This window comes from Symphalangus syndactylus, chromosome 9 (assembly GCF_028878055.3).
Source record: "Symphalangus syndactylus isolate Jambi chromosome 9, NHGRI_mSymSyn1-v2.1_pri, whole genome shotgun sequence".
Classification (NCBI taxonomy): domain Eukaryota; kingdom Metazoa; phylum Chordata; class Mammalia; order Primates; family Hylobatidae; genus Symphalangus; species Symphalangus syndactylus.
This window is the reverse complement of record NC_072431.2, coordinates 42,856,633-42,875,208: the sequence shown is the minus strand read 5'-3', so window position 1 is coordinate 42,875,208 and position 18,576 is coordinate 42,856,633. Positions and strand designations below refer to the sequence as shown.

The window sequence follows — 18,576 nt, the reverse complement described above, 5'->3', positions numbered from 1 at the left end:
CTTTAATTTTTCTGTACCATTTCTTAAAAGTATTAAATTAATGTTTTTCTTTAATAGATAAACATCACTGGAAAAGCTGAGGAAAGCCAAATTGTGAAGGATGGAACAATGTCTCTTTCCATCTACATTTGCTCATGAATGATAATGATTATCATATTGTGGGATTTCCCAAAGTATGTTCCTCAGAATGTTAATAGATGATCCTCAAAAAAAATGGGGGTTGGCTGGCCTGGTGGTGCACACCTGTAATCCTAACACTTTGAGAGGCTGAGGTGGGAGGATTGCTTGAGGCCAGGAGTTCAAGACCAGCCTGACTAACATACTGAGACCCTGTCTGTACAGAAAATTTAAAAATAGGCTGGGCATGGTAGTGTGTGCCTATATAGTTCTACCTATTAGAGAGGCTGAGGTGGCAGGATCGTGTGACCTAGGAGTTCAAGGCTGTAGTGAGCTATGATTGTGCCACTGTACTCCAGCCTGGGTGACAGAGTGAGAACCCATCTCTTTTTTTTTTTTTTTTTTAAATACACATGAGGGTCTCTGGTTAATAAATATTGAGATGTAGGATTAGGTGAGATTAAACAGGTTCTTTTTTTCATGATTTCTCGGAGTCTTTATGATGCTCTACACCAGTGCCTCTCAAAGCTGAATGTGTGTACAAAACACTAGGGATCTGACCTACATGTAAAGTCTGATTTCTTTGGTCTTGGGCAGGCCTGAAATTCTGCATTTCTTACAAGTTCCAAAGTGCAGCCTGCACAACTGGCACACAGATCACACCTTAAGTAACAATATTCTTAGAGATTTTCAAGAGGAACCATGTTCTGCCACATTTCTCAGACTTGCTAACCATAGGAACCTCATTTTGAGATGCTGGTAGTTGTCCATGGAGCACACATTGAGAATTTTAAATTGAATCTTTAAAATTACAAATGAATTAATGTATAATTTAAATAGAAGTCTCATGCAGATCTTCTAGGTTATGATTGGCCAAACAGCCCTGTGTAAATCCCAAGACATTGAAAAAATCATTTCGCTAGTTCATGTAGAAAAAAAAACCAATATGGGCTAAAAAGACAACCACTAGGTAAGATAGCAAGTGCACTGGATTATATACTTTTCTTTCTTTCTTTCTTTTTTTTTTTTTTTTTTTAAGACAGTTCCGCCCTTGTTGCCCAGGCTGGAGTGCAGTGGCGCAGTCTCGACTCACCACAGCCTCTGCCTTCCGGGTTCAAGCAATTCTCCTGTCTCAGCCTCCTGAGCAGCTGGGGGATTACAGGCACTTGCCACCATGCCTGGCTAATTTTTTGTATTTTTAGTAGAGACGGGATTTCACCATGTTGGCCAGGCTGGTCTCGAACTTCTGACCTCATGATCCGCCCGCCTCAGCCTCCCAAAGTGCTGAGAGTACAGGCATCAGCCACCGTGCCTGGCCTACTTTTCTTATTTTTTAATAGACCTTATAAATATTGTTAAATATTCAAGTCTTTAAACAATTTTACTTTGTTTTTATTGCCTCTAGTAATTCACATATAAATTGCCATATTTCTAAATCCCCATATGTGCTCTGCTAGTGATTTCATTAGTCTTTAATCTTTGTTAACACTAGCATTTGATATGAAAAACTAATGATGAAAACAAATCTTTTATTTAAACAGATTGAGATTTGATATGGTTTACCATACCCTAATTACAAATGACATAAAACAGCAGTCTAGGGAGGTTTTTAGAAATCTATTGAACCTAAAGCAAGTTTTAAAATAAAAAAGCTGAATAAAACTAATTACTATATTATAGATGGGCTTTTTCCCACCTGGGTCCTTCTGCCCCACCTAGAATAGTGTCTTCATTTATGCATTCCTGTTGAAACTCTTTTGAGCCCCTGCCATCTGTGTTTCAGCTCTTATTTCCTCATTTGTCTCACACTGCATTTTATTGTAGTTTGTTAATTTGTCTTGTGCCTTTTAGATTGTAAGTTGGATGGGAGTTCAGGGTCTTAATTATCTTTGTACTTTTACACCTGGTTTATAGTGTGGCTGATACATAAGTAGATCAATAATACATTAAATAATATTGTTATAAGATAATTCTGGGTAGTAGCACATGCCTGTACTCCCAGCACTTCGAGAGGCCCAGGCGGGTAGATAGGTTGAGTCTAGGGGTTTGAGACCAACCCTGGGCATCATGGTGACACCCCGACTCTACAAAAAAAAAAAATGAAAATTAGCTCAGTGGTGTCATGCCCCTGTAGTCCCAGCTCCTCAGGAAGCTGAGCTGAGGATTGCCTGAGCCTGAGAGGTCAAGGCTGCAATGAGCTAAGATCCCACCACTGCATTCCAGCTGGGGTGACAGAGCGAGACCCTGTCTCAGAAAAAAACAAAAGAAAATAAGATAATTTCATACATCAAATATTATACTGAAAAAATAAGTTTAAAATTTTTTTCTGTATCCCCATCATCCATCTTGATGCTTATTTCAGGTAGTATTGACTTATTCAGTGTGTAACAAGCCATCCTAAATCTCAGTGGCTCAAACAACAATGAGTTTTTAAGTTGGCAAGGAGGTTCTTCTGGTCTGGCCTAGGCTCAGTCAGGTGCCTGGAGTCAGCTGGTGACTAGGTCAGGGCAAGACTAAGATGGCCTGTCTTACATATTCTGAGGTCTTGGCTGGAATGGCTGTGATTGCTGGGCTGTGTGTCCATAGCGTCTTTTAATCCCAAGTTACGTCACAGCTTAGTGATCTCAGGGTTTCAAAAGAAGATGTTAGTCCTCTTAAGATTTAGCTTCAGATGTTGCACAAGATCACATCTGCCACATTCTGTGATCAAAGCAAGTCACATGGCCAGCCCCAGATTCCAGGGGTGGGGCAGTAGATGCTCCCTCCTCCTGCAATTTTGAGAGCAGCAAAATTGCAGTCACCTGGAGTTACTGTCTAAATATTTCTTCCCCCTGAGATAAATAAGAACACTAGTGTCATTTCACTTTTATCAGTTCCTCACTCCTCTCATGTTGAGACTACACAGAAGGTATGTTGGTTTAATCTTCAGTTTTCCTAAATCATTTGCTTTGCACTGTTTCTTGTGTCCTAAACCTTCCTCTGTCATATTTGTTATTTTGCTGCAGAATTTCCTTTTATTCAGCATTATGATTGGGTGATTTTGGTTACAGAACTTCCTTTTGTTGAAACAAATTCTCCGAGTCCTGGTATGTCCTAAAATACCCTTTATTTTGCCTTCATATTTGAATCGTAATTTTTGGTCAGTACTTGGAAGCTATTGATAAATCTATAATTGAGAGGTGTCTGATGCTAATTTGATTTTGTTTTTTTCCTCTATAGTAACATATAATTTTTTCTTTATCCTTGGAACCTAGAAATTTCAATGGCTTGGTCCAGATGTAGCTTATTTCATTCATTTTATTCACTTATTGTCTCGTTTTCAGTGATTTGTTTTCAGCTCTGGGAATTTTCATTTCTTACTTCTTGTAGTATTTCTTCTTTTTTCTCTTCCAAGAACTTGGAGCTGCATCTAAGCTCTAGTCACCAAACTGTTCTTTGATCTTTTTGTGAAATTTCTCTCTCTTTTGTTTTATTGTTGTTTCTGAGAGAACTATTTAGGTCACTCTTATGAAATACTCTGTTTTAAAAAGTTCGTTTTGCTATTCATCTCACGATTAAGATTTCTTTTTTATCCTGTAGCTTTTTCTTCAAGGTTTCTGGCCATTTCTCTTTCCTACTTACAGTTTTCAGTTTTAACACTAAGGATATTAGTTCTACCTGTTCCACTTTACTTTCTTCTGTTTGGGGAATTTGGTCCCTCCTGGGTATCAGTGTCTGAGGCCTGCTCTGTCTGAATCTCTTCTCTGCCAGTGACAAAATGCTTGGACACTTGCAGGGTAGTCGCTGACCACCCAGCTGCACTCTCTCTCCCCTTGATTATCCTGACATTGGCCCCAGGCCTGAGAGCCTCAAGTCTGGGATCTACCATACTCTGAGCCTCGAGCTCTCTCACCCAATGCTTCACCCTCTAAAGCCAGCCTTTGCCTCTTTGTGTTACAGTTTCCTCTGGTTGCCTTACCAAAGGTCTATAGCAGTTATCTTTCTGACATTTTGGCACACTGATGACATTTTTAAAATTTCTATACTGACTAATTTTCTTATCTTAAAAATGAGAAAATGCCTTTTCTCTTATTTCATGGAGTTGTGAATTGGAGAAAAGTTGAAATTTGTGCTCATCTTGCACAAATTTGCCTCTTGATCCAGTTCCCCCCCCCCAGCCCCCGTCAGAGTTTTAATTACATTCTTAACTCTATTGATTACCTCCATCCTATCTTTGTATACCCTTTAACATTCCAGGTATAACTCTGAATTTGTCATGATTTTCATTTTGTCTCCTCCTAGCATCTGTGGTGCTACAAAGGATCGTGAATCCTCAAAAAGAAAAAAAAAATGAACCTGTAGTACTTTTCAAAAAGATTTTCCGTTTTTCCTTCTTTCCTCTCTATAAGAAGTAGGATATTTTGGGAAAGGTTGAAAATGCCCATGTGTAATTCATGTTTATCAAGATAGAATTTCCAGTTTTCATTAACCATTTTGCAGTGCTTTCCTTGTGTTATAGGGGCAAGTCAATGCTGCATAAGGCCAGAGGAGCACCATTCACATAAGACACAGTGTTAGCAGCCCAGGGTGCCAACAGTGTTGACTCTGTGGTTATACGTTAACCATGTGTTTTATTTTCAAAAATTGTTATTGAATGTTACACAGGGCTGAGGGCATTATATTTTGCAACTTAAACCGCTTATTATTGAAGTGGATTCCTTCTAGGCATTTATACATCGTAAAATTATATTTAGTTTTAAAACTGGAAGTAGTTTAATTCTATTAAAAGTGAATAATCTTTAGTATTTAAGTTACTAAATACTATTCTGTTTGTCATCATTGAAATATTCTAAATTATTTGATTTATAAACTTCGTCTAATACTGTATCGTGTTTATTCCACTATGTTATTCTTTTTCCATTCTATGAGAAAACTATGAAAGTACATAAAATATACATACAATTAAAAATATTGAAAAGCAAGCACATCTATGTAAGTGCCGCCCATGTCAGGCTAGCACTTTAGAAGTTCTTCATGTGCCCCTCTGAGATCACAGCCCCCTCTCTCCACAGAGGTAGCCACTCCTCTGACTTTGGTGGTGGTCATTTCCTTGCTAACTATGCATGTGTTCTTAGTAAGCATTGTTTTATTTTGCCTATTGTTGAAGTTTACATAAATGGAATCCCACTGTTTGTGTTCTTTTGCACCTTGCTTCTTTTATTCAGTATTATGGTTGACAGTCATCCTTGTTTTATAGAGCTTTGGTTCATTCATTTGTTGCTGTAAGTGAAATACATTGAATGAATATATTACATTGTATTTATCCATTCTTCTGTTAATAGTCACTTGAGTTGTTAGCAACCTATCGCCTTCACAAAGAGTGCTGCCGTGAACATATTTCTGTAACTCTCCAGATGCCTATGTACAAGAGTGTCTCTACTTAATCAGGAATGGAATTACAGGGCTACAGAATGTACATGTCATCAGCTGCACTAGATAATGCCAAAATGGATTCCAAGGAGTGGTTCCCATTTACACTGTCATCAGCAGTATGGCATAGTTACCATTGTTCCAGGTCCTCACCAAAATTTGATACTGTTTTGCCATTCTGGTGCTTGTGTATTGACTACTCACTGCAGTATTAATGTTCATTTTTCTAATTACTAATAAGGTTGAGAACTTCATTATTGGTCATCTAGATTTTCTCCTCTTCGTACAAACCTTTTGCTTAATTTTTTTTACCAGATTATCTTGCAGTGATATTTCTAGTGAAAAATAAATTCATAATCAAAAACATTTAACTACTATGCATAGATTATTCTCTTGAACTACTATGCTGTTTGGCACAGAGCTCTCTTCTAAACAAATTCTTGCCAAGAAATTTGAATTATTTTATGAACCGCCTGATTAGAAGGTTAGTATGCAACTACCTCTAATCCTCCTAAAGAGTTGCAGCTTTTGGTTATGTTTCTATTTCCAGGATATTTTAAAAATATAACTGCAAAAAGTTTATCTGATACTCCTTTTAGAATTCTAGACTCGATACCATATGCTCCTGAAGATTTTTAACTTTTCAGGCAAATTCTTAATTTCCTAGTACTTCATTCTTCTGCAATATCTGTTCCACTTTCATTATAAGTAAAACAAAGAGAAACTTATGTTTGCTATATGATGATACTTTTAGCAATTTTTTCTACTTATTACTGTTAAAATATTTTGTTCATCTAATGCTTATTTTCTACACTTTTATCTGACAGTATCTATATTTTGAGTCAAATTTAAATATTCACACTTTCTTTAACCTTTATTTTTTATTAATTTGTTCTTAGGCATCATTATTTTGTCATATCAGTTTTGAAATTGTGTTTCTCATCAACATTTTTCTGAGTATTCATAATGACAACTATATGTTATACTCCAGACAGTTAACTCAAGAAAGGGAAAAATAACTGGAGTCCAACTTATTTTACTAAAAAGATGAAATAAAGTGTACTTGGTATGGTTTCACCAAAAATTATTAGTAAGACGAGTAGAAGGGAATTAAGTAGAGAAAAATCCAGTATTTAGTTGATTTGCCGTCTCTGGAAGATTTAAGACAGATGATTTTGTGGACTATTATCAGCTGTGGTAAAAGAGATTATATATATTTAATAATAGGTTACACGTATATATTACATCTATAATATGCCAAGAAAGCCTTCAGAAGTCATACCAGAGTATATGTGGTCTGCAGCCTTGAGCAGAAAAATTGCCCGTTAATCACTGATAGTTGAATATAAGATTAAGATACATACATGCATACACACACAATTATACTGCCAGTTTCACATATGAGCCTCTTTGTGTTCAATAAAGATTATGATGAAAATGCACAGCTGTTCATAGTCAACCCTCCTCTAAAACATGTTTTAGAAGCCTCAAAAGAATTCAGTCTAATGATATGATTTTAAAAAAGATACCCGGGCAAAGAAAACATTCATTAAGTAAAGGCTGGGATAAAACGAGAACACAGATATGCATACCCACACACGTAAGAGCTGGTCACAGATTCATCTCTGAGCTTTGTATAGCCAAAGAGAAAATAAGCTAATGCTACAATTTCCAATATCATCCACCATTCCCTCAGGAAAAGCCCAGGTCCTGGCTTTCAGGTGGCTGATACAGAGACAGCATGATACAGTAGACAACATTCTGAAAACTCTTGAGGAACATTCACATCTGTTTAGAATGTAGAACTTGTTTAATCTTAGTGTCGGCCTCAAGGTTTAGAGTTTCCTGTTTCTGCCACACACAGTGCAGCATCCCTTCTACACTATCCCTCCTGCAATCATCATCCAGACTCTGATTAAAGATCTCTCATCATGGGAGTGTGCCACCTTCAGAGGCAATCAGTTCTTGAAATTTTAAGCATTTGACTATTAGCTCCAAAAGGAAAGGCCTCCGTTATTGCTCCAACCTTTAATTTTGATTCCAAATATAAAGACAGTAATAATATAGGTTAATACACATTTGTTACAAAACCATTAGTTTTTAGTCTGGCTCTTGGGATTATAACCTAAAAAGCCTCCTTCAGAGGCTTATAGGCATCTGCTTGTCAACATTGGATTTCTCTTCTTCAGGTCAAACTTTCTTTTCTTGTTCCATTAACTACCACTCTCATGTCTCGCAGTGAGCTTTGAGCTCATAAAGAACAGGAGCTGTGTCATTCACATCCTCCCTGTCCCCTTGCCTGGAAATAGTGACTGGATCCCTTTAACACCCCACTCATCATCTCTTGAATGGATACACTGTGTGCATTCCTGTTAATGTGCCGCCCTTATCTGGAAGTAGTTATGTCCCAAGGAGCCTGAAGGAAAATTGTAAGCTCACTTATGCCCTTCCTATCATCCTAGTGACTTACGTCAACACAGCATAAGATCACTTAGGTTTGGGCAGTCTTGTTTCACTTATGATTCACTCATTTTGCTCTTGAACCTGAAATGCCTACATTTCTTTCCCAATATGCTGCTGAGCTAACCTAAATACAGGACCCTATATTTATTCCTGTTGTTTTTAATCTCATTAGAGGCAGCTCATTACTGCAGTGTAGCAGTTTATTTTTTGTTTTTTAATTTTATCTCCCTCTGCCAAATTCCATATTCTTCTTAGTCATTGAAGAACTTGTGTATGACTTGTATTGATATCATGGCTAAAACATTTGGTAGGGTTGGGTCAAGGTCAGACCTCTGGCATTACGTTAGAAACCTCTATAGGTTGATGTATTTCATTCAGCTGTTTACAGATTGTTGAAGTCAGCAGTTGCCCTTATTCCAGCCCCATTTCTATGTTAATGACAATGTCATGGAGGACTTCTAATATCATACACACCCCACTAGAGTTTGGGCAACACTGCATTTCCATGGTTACACTGCCACAGACAGACATTAGGCCAGCTTAACATGACTTTTCTGTGGTTCCCCATTTTAGTTCTCACAAATCACCTCTTGGATAAAATCCTTTAAAGAATCTCACCCAAGATCTGTGTCTGGCTCTGTAGTTTGTAATGTGAAGAGTCTACCTTCCCTTTTTCCAAAAACAGCCATGGCATTTTCCTCCTTCCAGTTTTCTGGCATGCCTTCATTCCTGTAGAACCCTCAAAAATGGTTCAGCAACCTATCTGTAAGCTTTCCCAGGTCTCCTGAATGTGATCAGTCAAATCAGGCAAATTGAGGTCACTGAGGGAAGCGTGAGGCCTAATTTCTCACAGTCCCTTTATGATACAAGTACTCTTTTTTTTTTTTTTTTTTTTTTTGCTAGTGGAATGGAGCAGTATTATTATTCTGTGACTCCAGTCTTAGCTTGATACTTTCTAGTTAATTAAATGATCTTACAATTATGAAAACTACAAGAAAATGGATAGGAAACCTTCATAGGTTTATAACTTGTCAGTACAGTGGTATCCCTCCCCTGCCCCATGTTGGTTGTGACATATTGAGACTGCTCCAGAGATAAGGGGTAGGGAAGTGTCTCACCCTTAGTAATGACAGGTACCATTGGCTTTGTTCCTCATCTAATGACTGTTCGTGGTTGCCTGTGATGTGTCCTAACCTTTGAGGAATCAGAATAGATATCATCCATGTCTATGAAAATTTCCTCTCCTGCCAAGCTTCTCAGCATTATATTAGTTTCTTTTACACGGTTACAAGCTCTCTGACCCTCCTCCTCTTGACTTTAACATTACTCCTTTGCATTTACATCTTGCTGTACTCTGCCTTGATCCTATGTTGCTGCATCAGCTAGGTGATGAGTCCCCTAATGGTCACTGTCCCTGGGAGAGTGGTACTCAGAAAATGCTCCTCTGGGTTCATTGGTCCTGGGAAGCAGGGTCAGCAAGATAAATATTGTGAAATTAAGTATGATATCCTCACAGTGATGTAATACAGTTGCCATAATATAATTCTATGTCTTGTTAACAGTAAGGCTCCTTCTATATTAATAAATAATTACTTCCCCAATGACATTTCTGTTTCTCCTTTTCTCAAATTCTCTTTGTTCACTGAATTTTTCCTTCTCTTTTTCTTCTTACACATTGGTTATTTCATGATATTATACTCTTGACATTTAAAATTTTTGGTTCTTGGCATTATTTGTTTCACTGTTGCGTAGTAACATTTTTGTTCTTTGCAACCATCTGCTTATTTTAAGGTGTGTAATTTTTCAATGGCTGGAATACTTTTGTATCTTTACTTGCCTTAAATGCTAATCTAGGATCTTTGTGTAGCATTTTTTTCCTTTATAGACCTTAGGTCTTCTCTTTAATGAGCACTTGATAGAGAAAGAAGGAATTTTATTTAGTTGATAATATTTTGTTTTACATCTCAATAAGCATTCCACATGCACTAAAAATAATAGATTGCCGTAAAATTATTACATTGTATAAAGAACTAGCCATTTTTATCAGTGAGGAAGTGAGGCTCAGCAAGGTAGAAACTCCCCCCAGGGCACTTAGGTTTTGATCCTACTCATCTCATGTTTCAGGATCCTTCTATTCATACTTGAGAAGATCCTGCTTGCAGTTCAAAGTCTATCTAGGCCTTATGCACCATGAAAATAGGAGATTGAGAATCCACTTGCTAGATAGAGCAGGCATGAGAACTCATGAGGCTGGTGTCGGGGGAAATGCACAGATAAACTAATCAGACCCACTGTCCATTTATGCCTATTAATATGGCAAGAATAAAACAACCACTAGCAGAAACCTGAAACTGAGACCCTCTCCACTAACATTTAAGCCAGGAGAGTAGGGAAGAAGATGGGATCTCAGAGGATATGTACATCTCCCCTTTTACTTACAGATTATTATTTTGGAAACAGAAGACTGATACTGAAATTTGAGGGAATGGGGTAACAAGTCCCAGATCAAGCTATAGAATTGAAGACTGTGGAAGTTAATTGATTATAAATAGAAATATATAATGGTAGAGTAGTTTGCAAGAGAAAACTGAAGAATGTTGAGAAAAATGTTTATAGTCTCAGATGTCCCTATTCGAATATACAGAGTGACACATCTAAACAGATAGGGTCTCTCCGGCATCTTAAGACTTGGCAGGATTTACCTAATGACTGGAATGAGACAGTGAAAATATATCATCCTTCATTCATGTATTCATTTATTTAGTGAACATTAATTGAATACCATTTAATGTGCCAGGCACTAGGCTAGTTTCATGGTATGATGAAGACTGTACTCACAAGAAGACAGAGAGACTGACATGTAAATGAGTTATTAAAATTTTAATAACATTTAACGCTAACCATCATTTCCACCTATTTTCCAAAACTGTAGAAAGTCCATATCAGGTCAGTAAGTCTTTTGACAAACACACTGCTCTCACTATATGTTGTCTTAGGAAAGGCACTCTGTCTGCTGCCAAGAACCTATTCTTCTATCATAAGCTATGGGCCTAAAAAATAGATTTTCTTTTCAACACCACATTCCTAGTCATTTTTGTCTTTGAATAATCAGATTCTTCTAAAGAAACCAAGCTAGGTATAAGACTCCACCAAGGGTGACCTTGTTGCTAGTTATTAATATATTATCTTTCTTTTAAATAAGCAGACTTTTATTTTTAAGCCTTTAGGTTTTAAACTCTTTTTCTTTTCTGTTGCAAAAACCACTTCTGCAATTGGTAAAACATTCTTCTCATGTCAGTTAACATTTGTAGATGTCTTTTTGTGTGCATATTACTTTCAAAACAAACCCCTATAGCAATCTAGAATGTTTATTATTTAGTTTCTTGATAAGTTAGTCATATTTATTTATTGGTTACCTGTTTAGAAAATTTAGCAATTTAACAAGCTTTTGATCATGGTGTATAGACTGTAGTCTACTGTAGTTGCTAGGAACCATCTGTAAAGCCTTGGTTCCTGCAAGGGAGCCCAGAAGAAAGTGTTAACCCTTTGCCTGCTTGATTGCAGGAGGAATGCCAGCTCCTGAGCAGGCCTCATTGGTGGAGGAGGGGCAACCACAGACCCGCCAGGAAGCTGCCTCCACTGGCCCAGGCATGGAACCCGAGACCACAGCCACCACTATTCTAGCATCCGTGAAGGAGCAGGTACATCCTCGTATTGAAAGTTGCAGTGAATTATTTCTTTAATGCCTTTAAAAAATTAATCTTTGGATATGTTTTAAATTTGTCTAACGTCCTTGACGCCTTCACATTTTCTAATTATAAGGTGTTTACATCCCTGAGTACATTGGGATGACTGGCATGTAGAGCCGCTCCAGGTGCCAGTCAGAATCGGAACATGCAGGATACTTGTGCGTCTGCAAGTAAGGACAATCTCGATGGTGATCGGTGTCTCTGTCTCTCCCACATTGCAGAGTGTGTGCATGCACGCAAAGCTGTGTAAAGCATAGTTCTCAGTGCTGACTTTTCTATCAGGACTCTGGCAACCTGAGGCCTGTAATAGCGTTAGGTATTTTGAACATTTTAACATAGGTAGTATATAGGGTTGTCTCTGTGATTTTTGGATAAAGGCTATATTTGTGTGTTTGTCTAAATTAAGTATATTCATTTTGTGAGCTAATGTTCTAAAACGTCAAACTGTGCCAGTTTGCTTCAATGTCATGTTTGTGTTGATTTTTTTAAGGCATTAATACTCTATCCTTCAAACTCAAGTAACCTTCTATATTAGGTCTTATCAGTTGTGCTTAGAGAAATTGGAATTCTGCGATTTTAATTTCTTAAGATTTAAAAGCTTAATAAGGCAAATGTAAATTTAAAACTCCAGGGATAGTCTTTTTGTTTTTTTTCCCTGCTTCTTCTCTCCAAAACAACATCATATGTCCCCTGTGAGGGTTATTTTGTTGAAATAATCTAAGATTAAGTTTTTTTAAAACATCTTATAATTAAGCCACTAGATGTTTTTTTCTCAAGATAGGTAATGTTGTATTTGCTAGGATATTCCTTTAAAAGTCAGTATCAGTAACTCAAATGACTAATGATGACGAAGATTGAGGAAACATTTATTACCTTATTGTTGTACTATTTGCCGTAACTTGGAATGTGGCGTGAAAGATTGCTCTAAAACCGTGACACGTCTGACGTTAGAACTATTTTTTCAAGAAAAAATATTTCAGTTTATTCTAGTAACAAGATGTCAAAATTTTTTTTTTATTCCTCAATGAAATTTGAAGTTTTTAAACTTTCCACAAAGAGTTTGAGAAGGTACAAGATATAGTCAGTACAATTTTCATCTTCCACCAAACTATAGAATGTCTAAGCTTCTATTATCTTTAGGGGAGAAAAAAGGACTCTTTGATAGCACTTCATAGTTGTCAAGATTTGAACCACGGAGCTGTTAAGATGAGAAGCCTCAGATTTATTTGGGGCTCTTAGTATATACTGTGTTTTGGTGAAATGTGGTAAATTTATCAAAATGTTTAGGAATGACTTAAAACTATTAACTGTGTGCAGTAAACATAGCAATGGGAATGTTCTGTTTGTACCTTGAGACCGTATACCCTACACGTAAGAAAATAAGGCAACTTGTTAAGATTTTGACACTAGAATTTCTTGATGGCCTCAAATGACTTCAAAATTTTATCTTCTGGCAGTAAATAGTGTTCTGAGTAAGTATTTTGTGGGAAATGCTAAGAAGAGTTCAGCTTCTCAAGGCAGCCAAAAATGTATTCATCTTATTCATTAAAATAGTTATTATATATAATTGTTTAGTTAGTGGGATGCTATACTCTAGTCTTTGGTTCCGTTCCTATCCTGAGAAATTGGAATTCGTTAATATATATTTGCCATTTCATATATAATTTCTTTTAAAAATTGTAAGTACTTAGCGTTTCAGTTGTTTAACCCAGGATACCACATCTATGTCTTTCCAAGATACTCTCATGGTTTTAAATAGCTCCCCTGCAATTTTTGTGGCACCAGGCAAAATATAGTTGGAGTAAAAATTTCTTAAGACTCTCCTGAAATATGTCACTTCCTATCATCTACCCAATGGGATAGAGCACAGAAAAGTTAGATCGGAGTAAGAAAACTAATTACCATTCACCTTATATGTTTGATTTTAAAATTTACTGGTCAGAGTGTGGCACTCTTAGCCCACTGTTACATGCAATTGCAATAAATGTTGGTCATGTTTTATATCCAAAAGAGCAATATTCTTAGATGGGATGCATAATTGGTATTACTTTTTAGAGATGGGGTCTTGCTCTGTTGCCCAGGATGGAGTACAGTGTCACCCTCTTAGCTCACTGCAGCTTCAAATTCCTGGGCTCAAGCAATCCTCCCACCTCATCCTCCCTAGTAGCTAGGACTACAGGCATGTGCTACTGTGCCCAGCTAATTTTTAGTTTTTAATATTTTTTTGTAGAGATGGGGTCTCACTACCTTGCCTAGACTGGTCTTGAACTCCTGGCCACATGCAATCCTCCTGTCTCAGCCTCTCTAAAGTGTGAGGATTATAAGTGTGAGCCACTGTACCTGGCCCATAATTATTATTTTTTTAAAAAGCCTCACTGCCATGCCATAATGGTATCCACTCTGTGATCTCAAATAACAGACCTTGCTTAGTGGCAGCTGTGTCTTAGGAATGGTATTTCCTTAGGTCACAAAAGGAAGGGACCCTGTCAGTGCAATTGGGTAGATAAAATTCTGTTTTCTCTGCTAACTATGTGATCTTGGAAAGATTTCTTAACCTTTCCGTTCTCAGTTTGCTCATTTATAAGTTGCAGGTAATAATAGTGAGGACCTTAAATTAACATAGGTAAAATGCTTGCAACAGTACCTGGCACTTAGTAAGGGCTAACATTACGATTGTCATCATCATTTCTGCATAAGAAGAAAAGGCTCCTCTTAGGAGGAGCTAGTGGTTCTACTTGTAACCATACTAAAGATTCAGTGAGCCCATTTTTTGGACATTGATAGCAGAAGACAAACTTTGAATATTGAGCACTGTTTATGCTGTGACAGTAGTTTACTTATGCAGACACTAAACTTTAAAAACTTCATATTGATCTCACAAAAACTGTATACATAAACATATAGTTTTATGTATATGTTACGAGAAAGCATATAAAAATAAATTTTATGAACATGCTAATTTATTGCAACCCCAAACATAATGTCAAGGCACTTGGTTAAGGAATTGCAAAGTAGTATCTTATAAAATTCACCTGAATTTTGAGAGGAAAAGTCTGGGTTCTTCAGTAAAGTATATCTAAGCCAGTAAAATACCTCACACATACTCCCCTTGGGCAATTCATGGTAAGTGGTAGGAAAGGAAATGGCAAGCAACCAATAGCAGTCTTGTTAACAAACCGTTAGTCTATTAAAGATCTGAAATTGGACATAGAGTGTCATAAAACAATGAAATCTTTCTTCACTGGGCTATGCTTTCCCTAGAATCCTCCAGTGCCAGAAGCTAGCTGTTCCTTGTTCTTTGGCATAATGCTAGAATTTACGATGTCTTTTATGAAGTTATAACCTCTCAGTGATGTCAGTCATGTGGATGCATACCTGCGAAGATACAGAAAAATCCTCGCTCCTTGACAGAAAGAATCTTTGCTACTTCTGTTCAAACGCTGCCTTTTTGATGAAACATACCCAGCCTGAAGTCAAATCTCTCTCCTGATCTCTTTTAGCACTTTATACCACTGCCATGACTCTTAACAGTATGCTTCTTCGGATTTATATAGTCAGCTACCTGAGGATAGAGCCATGTTTTAGCCCTTGTTTTATACCTATGTTACAGGTTGCTCCTCTCCCAGCACCTTGGGTATATTAGACCTGCAGTAAACGGTTGTTCGAGCAGGGAATGAATAGATAATATTGTTGATTACTTTGTCACCAACTTGCGGTTTTATTAAGATAACAGAACCTGTAGCCACATTCACAGAAACATTGTGAGCAAGAGAGTCTCACAGCACCTAGAAAACTTGTCACTCAGCTGAACATTCTTCTTAAGACAATTTGAATTGCACTATATCCATATTGATACAGGATTTAAATCCAATCTCTGCATAGTGTAAAATAAAATTTTATTTCATAGCTACTCGGAGAGGCTGAGGCAGGAGAATGGCGTGAACCCGGGAGGCGGAGCTTGCAGTGAGCCGAGATCGTACCACTGCACTCCAACCTGGGTGACACAGCGAGACAACGTCTCAAAAAAAAAAAAAAAAAAAAATTTATTTCATGTCTGTGGTCAAATAATGACGTAGGTGTCATAACTTTCATTTCCCATCTGTCCAATTTAGTCGAAAGTTAAGTTTAGGGAATAAAAAAGGATGTGATTATCTTGGTCATGTCACAAAATATCCACCAGTGTTGTGTATATCAGGTGATACGGATAACTATTAAAGAAATGTTAAGAATTATGCTTTAAGAGAAATAAAAAGTCAATCCATGGGAATAACAAAGTAATGTGATTCTGAAATTACAGGAAGTGTCAGAACTTCAGCCACCAGTTGGCTGTAATTAGGATCATCCTTTAGCAGGTTCTACTGTTCAACTCAACTCCTAATAAGAATCCAGGAGTCCATGATAAATACAGATGTAGGAAAGGAGGAATCTCCTAATAGTTTTCAAAAATATCTGACAAACTTGATACTGGTTAGTGCCTAGCTTAATCTCTTACATGTAATAACTAGATAAATACAGTGCTGGGCATGGTGGTTCATGCCTGTAATCCTAGCACTTCAGGAGGCTGAGGTGGGCAGATGGCTTGAGCTCAGGAGTTCAAGGCCAGCCTGGGCAACATGACAAAAACCCTGTCTCTACAAGAAATACAAAAAATTGGCCAGGTGTGGTGGTGTGTGCCTGTGGTCCCAGCTACTCGGGAGAATCACCGGAGTCTAGGAGGTCAAGGCTGCAGTAAGCCGTGATCATGCCACTGCACTCCAGCCTGGGTGACAGAGCAAGAACCTGTCTCCAAAAAAAGAAAGAAAAATGTGGTGCCCTCAAAGGATCCTGCCTCTTCCTGTGAAAACCTTAGATTAAACTGATTGATTTGTCATTGAAATGCACAGCACACCCTTGGATGCAGAGGAATTGGAATTAGATAAGACATTCACTGCTTATCCAGAGCCTTGCTGCTGCCCTCTGCGACTTACTCAGATGTGTCAGAATGCTCACTCACAGGCACAAGGAAGCAGCGAGCCAAGCGTCATGTGCAGGGTATTATTATCAAGTGGTAGAATACATTGTAGTTTTATAATGATTCCGATATGATCTCTTGGTTTTAGAAACACTCTTTAAAAGGACAGTATGGCCAATCATGGCTAGGATTTGCAAGTATCTTTCACAAGTATCTTTGCAAGTTGATTTCTGGTTTTGTAGAATTGCACATGTAATATTCATTAGAGTCGTTCATCTTCTGTCATAAAGTTGCTTGAATAATTGAGATCTCTATTTGAACTTGGCCATACTTTTCAGGCTCTCTAATCACTTTTTTTTTTTTTTTTTTTTTTTTTTTTGAGACAGACTCTCGCTCTGTCATCCAGGCTGGAGTGCGGTGGTGCAATCTTGGCTCACTGCAACCTCCACCTTCTGGGTTCAAGCAACTCTTCTGCCTCAGCCTCCCAAGAGTAGCTGAGATTACAGGTGTCTGCCACCACACCCGCTTAATTTTTGTATTTTTAGTAGAGACAGGGTTTCTCCGTGTTGGCCAGGCTGGTCTCGAACTCCTGACTTCAGGTGATCTGCCCACCTTGGCCTCCCAAAGTGCTGGGATTACAGGTGTGAGCCACCACACCTGGCCCACAAACCACATTCTTATATTTTTGGTTAATGATTTCAGAAGCTTAGAATCTAGATTTAAGGTTGAGGCCAATCCAGATAGCATGAACTGGTAAGCAAAGAATAGATTTGGTAAAATATGCTAATTTTATATGCACTCTTTTTACTCTGGTGAGGTCTCAAGTTAGATACTGTATGTGCTTCTTTTGTTATCTTTGATGAGTGAAAATTGCAATGTTCCTCATTTGTGTGGCTCTTAGAGAGAATACCACTTTCAATATATTTTCTGGCTTTTGTGAAAATAACCATTCTATCTTCAGTATGTCCATATTAACTTAAGTGATATTTAAATATCAAAGAGTGAAATGAGAGCCAGAGATACCTTAAGTTTTTGAAGATAAAATAAAATCTGAAGCCCAACTGTGTCCTGTTGATGTTACTTCATTTTTACATAGATATCTTAGCTTCAGTAATTACACACCCTTCCTGTATGGCAAAATGCCTAGAAGTGAACAAATTCCAGTACAATTATTTACTTTATTCTTCTGGAACTGAAACAACTCAGCTGTTACACACCTGCCTTTGTAACTTCCTTTTGTTTGGCCCCTATGCTTATTTTCAATGAAATAGTCCTCTCTGACACACCTCAACCACATGCAGAAGAGAGAATTTTTATTTCAGCTGTAAACAAGCATAGTTTATGTCACTTAACTAGAAGTCCTGTGCTGTAAGTACAATGCCTGAAACTTCTGATTTTTCCAATTGGCAACTTAATTATTTTTCCAATTGGTAACTAAATTATCCTGGCAGTTATTGTTACTGTGTAACCTATAGTGAAGTTTTCAGTGCTTGAACTGCAGCATCTAACCCAAGATAAGATTGGATCTCAGTGGTTTTTGAGGGATCATCAAATTTTACAGCTTTATCTCCATAATATTATAAAAATGAGGTTCAAAATGAGGACACATGGCAGAGCTCTTGTGACACTGTTTGGCTTGTATTCAAGAATTCTGAACTCTAAAATGGCTCTCAGGAGATCAGTACTCTTAAGTTGCATGTACCATGGTCAGAATTTAACATTTCCCTTCATTTCGTTAACGATGCAGGGTGTCCTCCACCTCAAGCGTCCCTGTGATTAAAGAATACTACAGAGTATGGCCAACAGGTTTATTCAGTATTTGAGTACTGCCCACTCCTCAAAGAAGTTGTCCTTCTCAACATCAAAAAATTAGATTACCAAGAGGTA

General features: G+C 37.5%; 1 protein-coding gene across 16 annotated transcripts in view; it reads left to right on the top strand.

The window, feature by feature from the left end:
* PKP4 (plakophilin 4) overlaps positions 1–18,576 on the top strand; it is a 227,864-nt gene that overhangs the window by 60,642 nt on the left and 148,646 nt on the right. For 13 of the 16 annotated variants that reach the window (XM_063645988.1, XM_063645987.1, XM_055292039.2 and 10 more), the window contains one exon: positions 11,554–11,690. In XM_063645988.1, the coding sequence (XP_063502058.1) occupies positions 11,559–11,690 (132 nt within the window). In that variant the 5' untranslated portion in view covers positions 11,554–11,558. Of the gene's footprint in view, positions 1–11,553; positions 11,691–11,811; positions 11,909–18,504; positions 18,574–18,576 lie in introns of those variants that run through there. The other 3 variants (XM_063645989.1, XM_055292041.2, XM_055292043.2) reach the window with 2 other exon arrangements.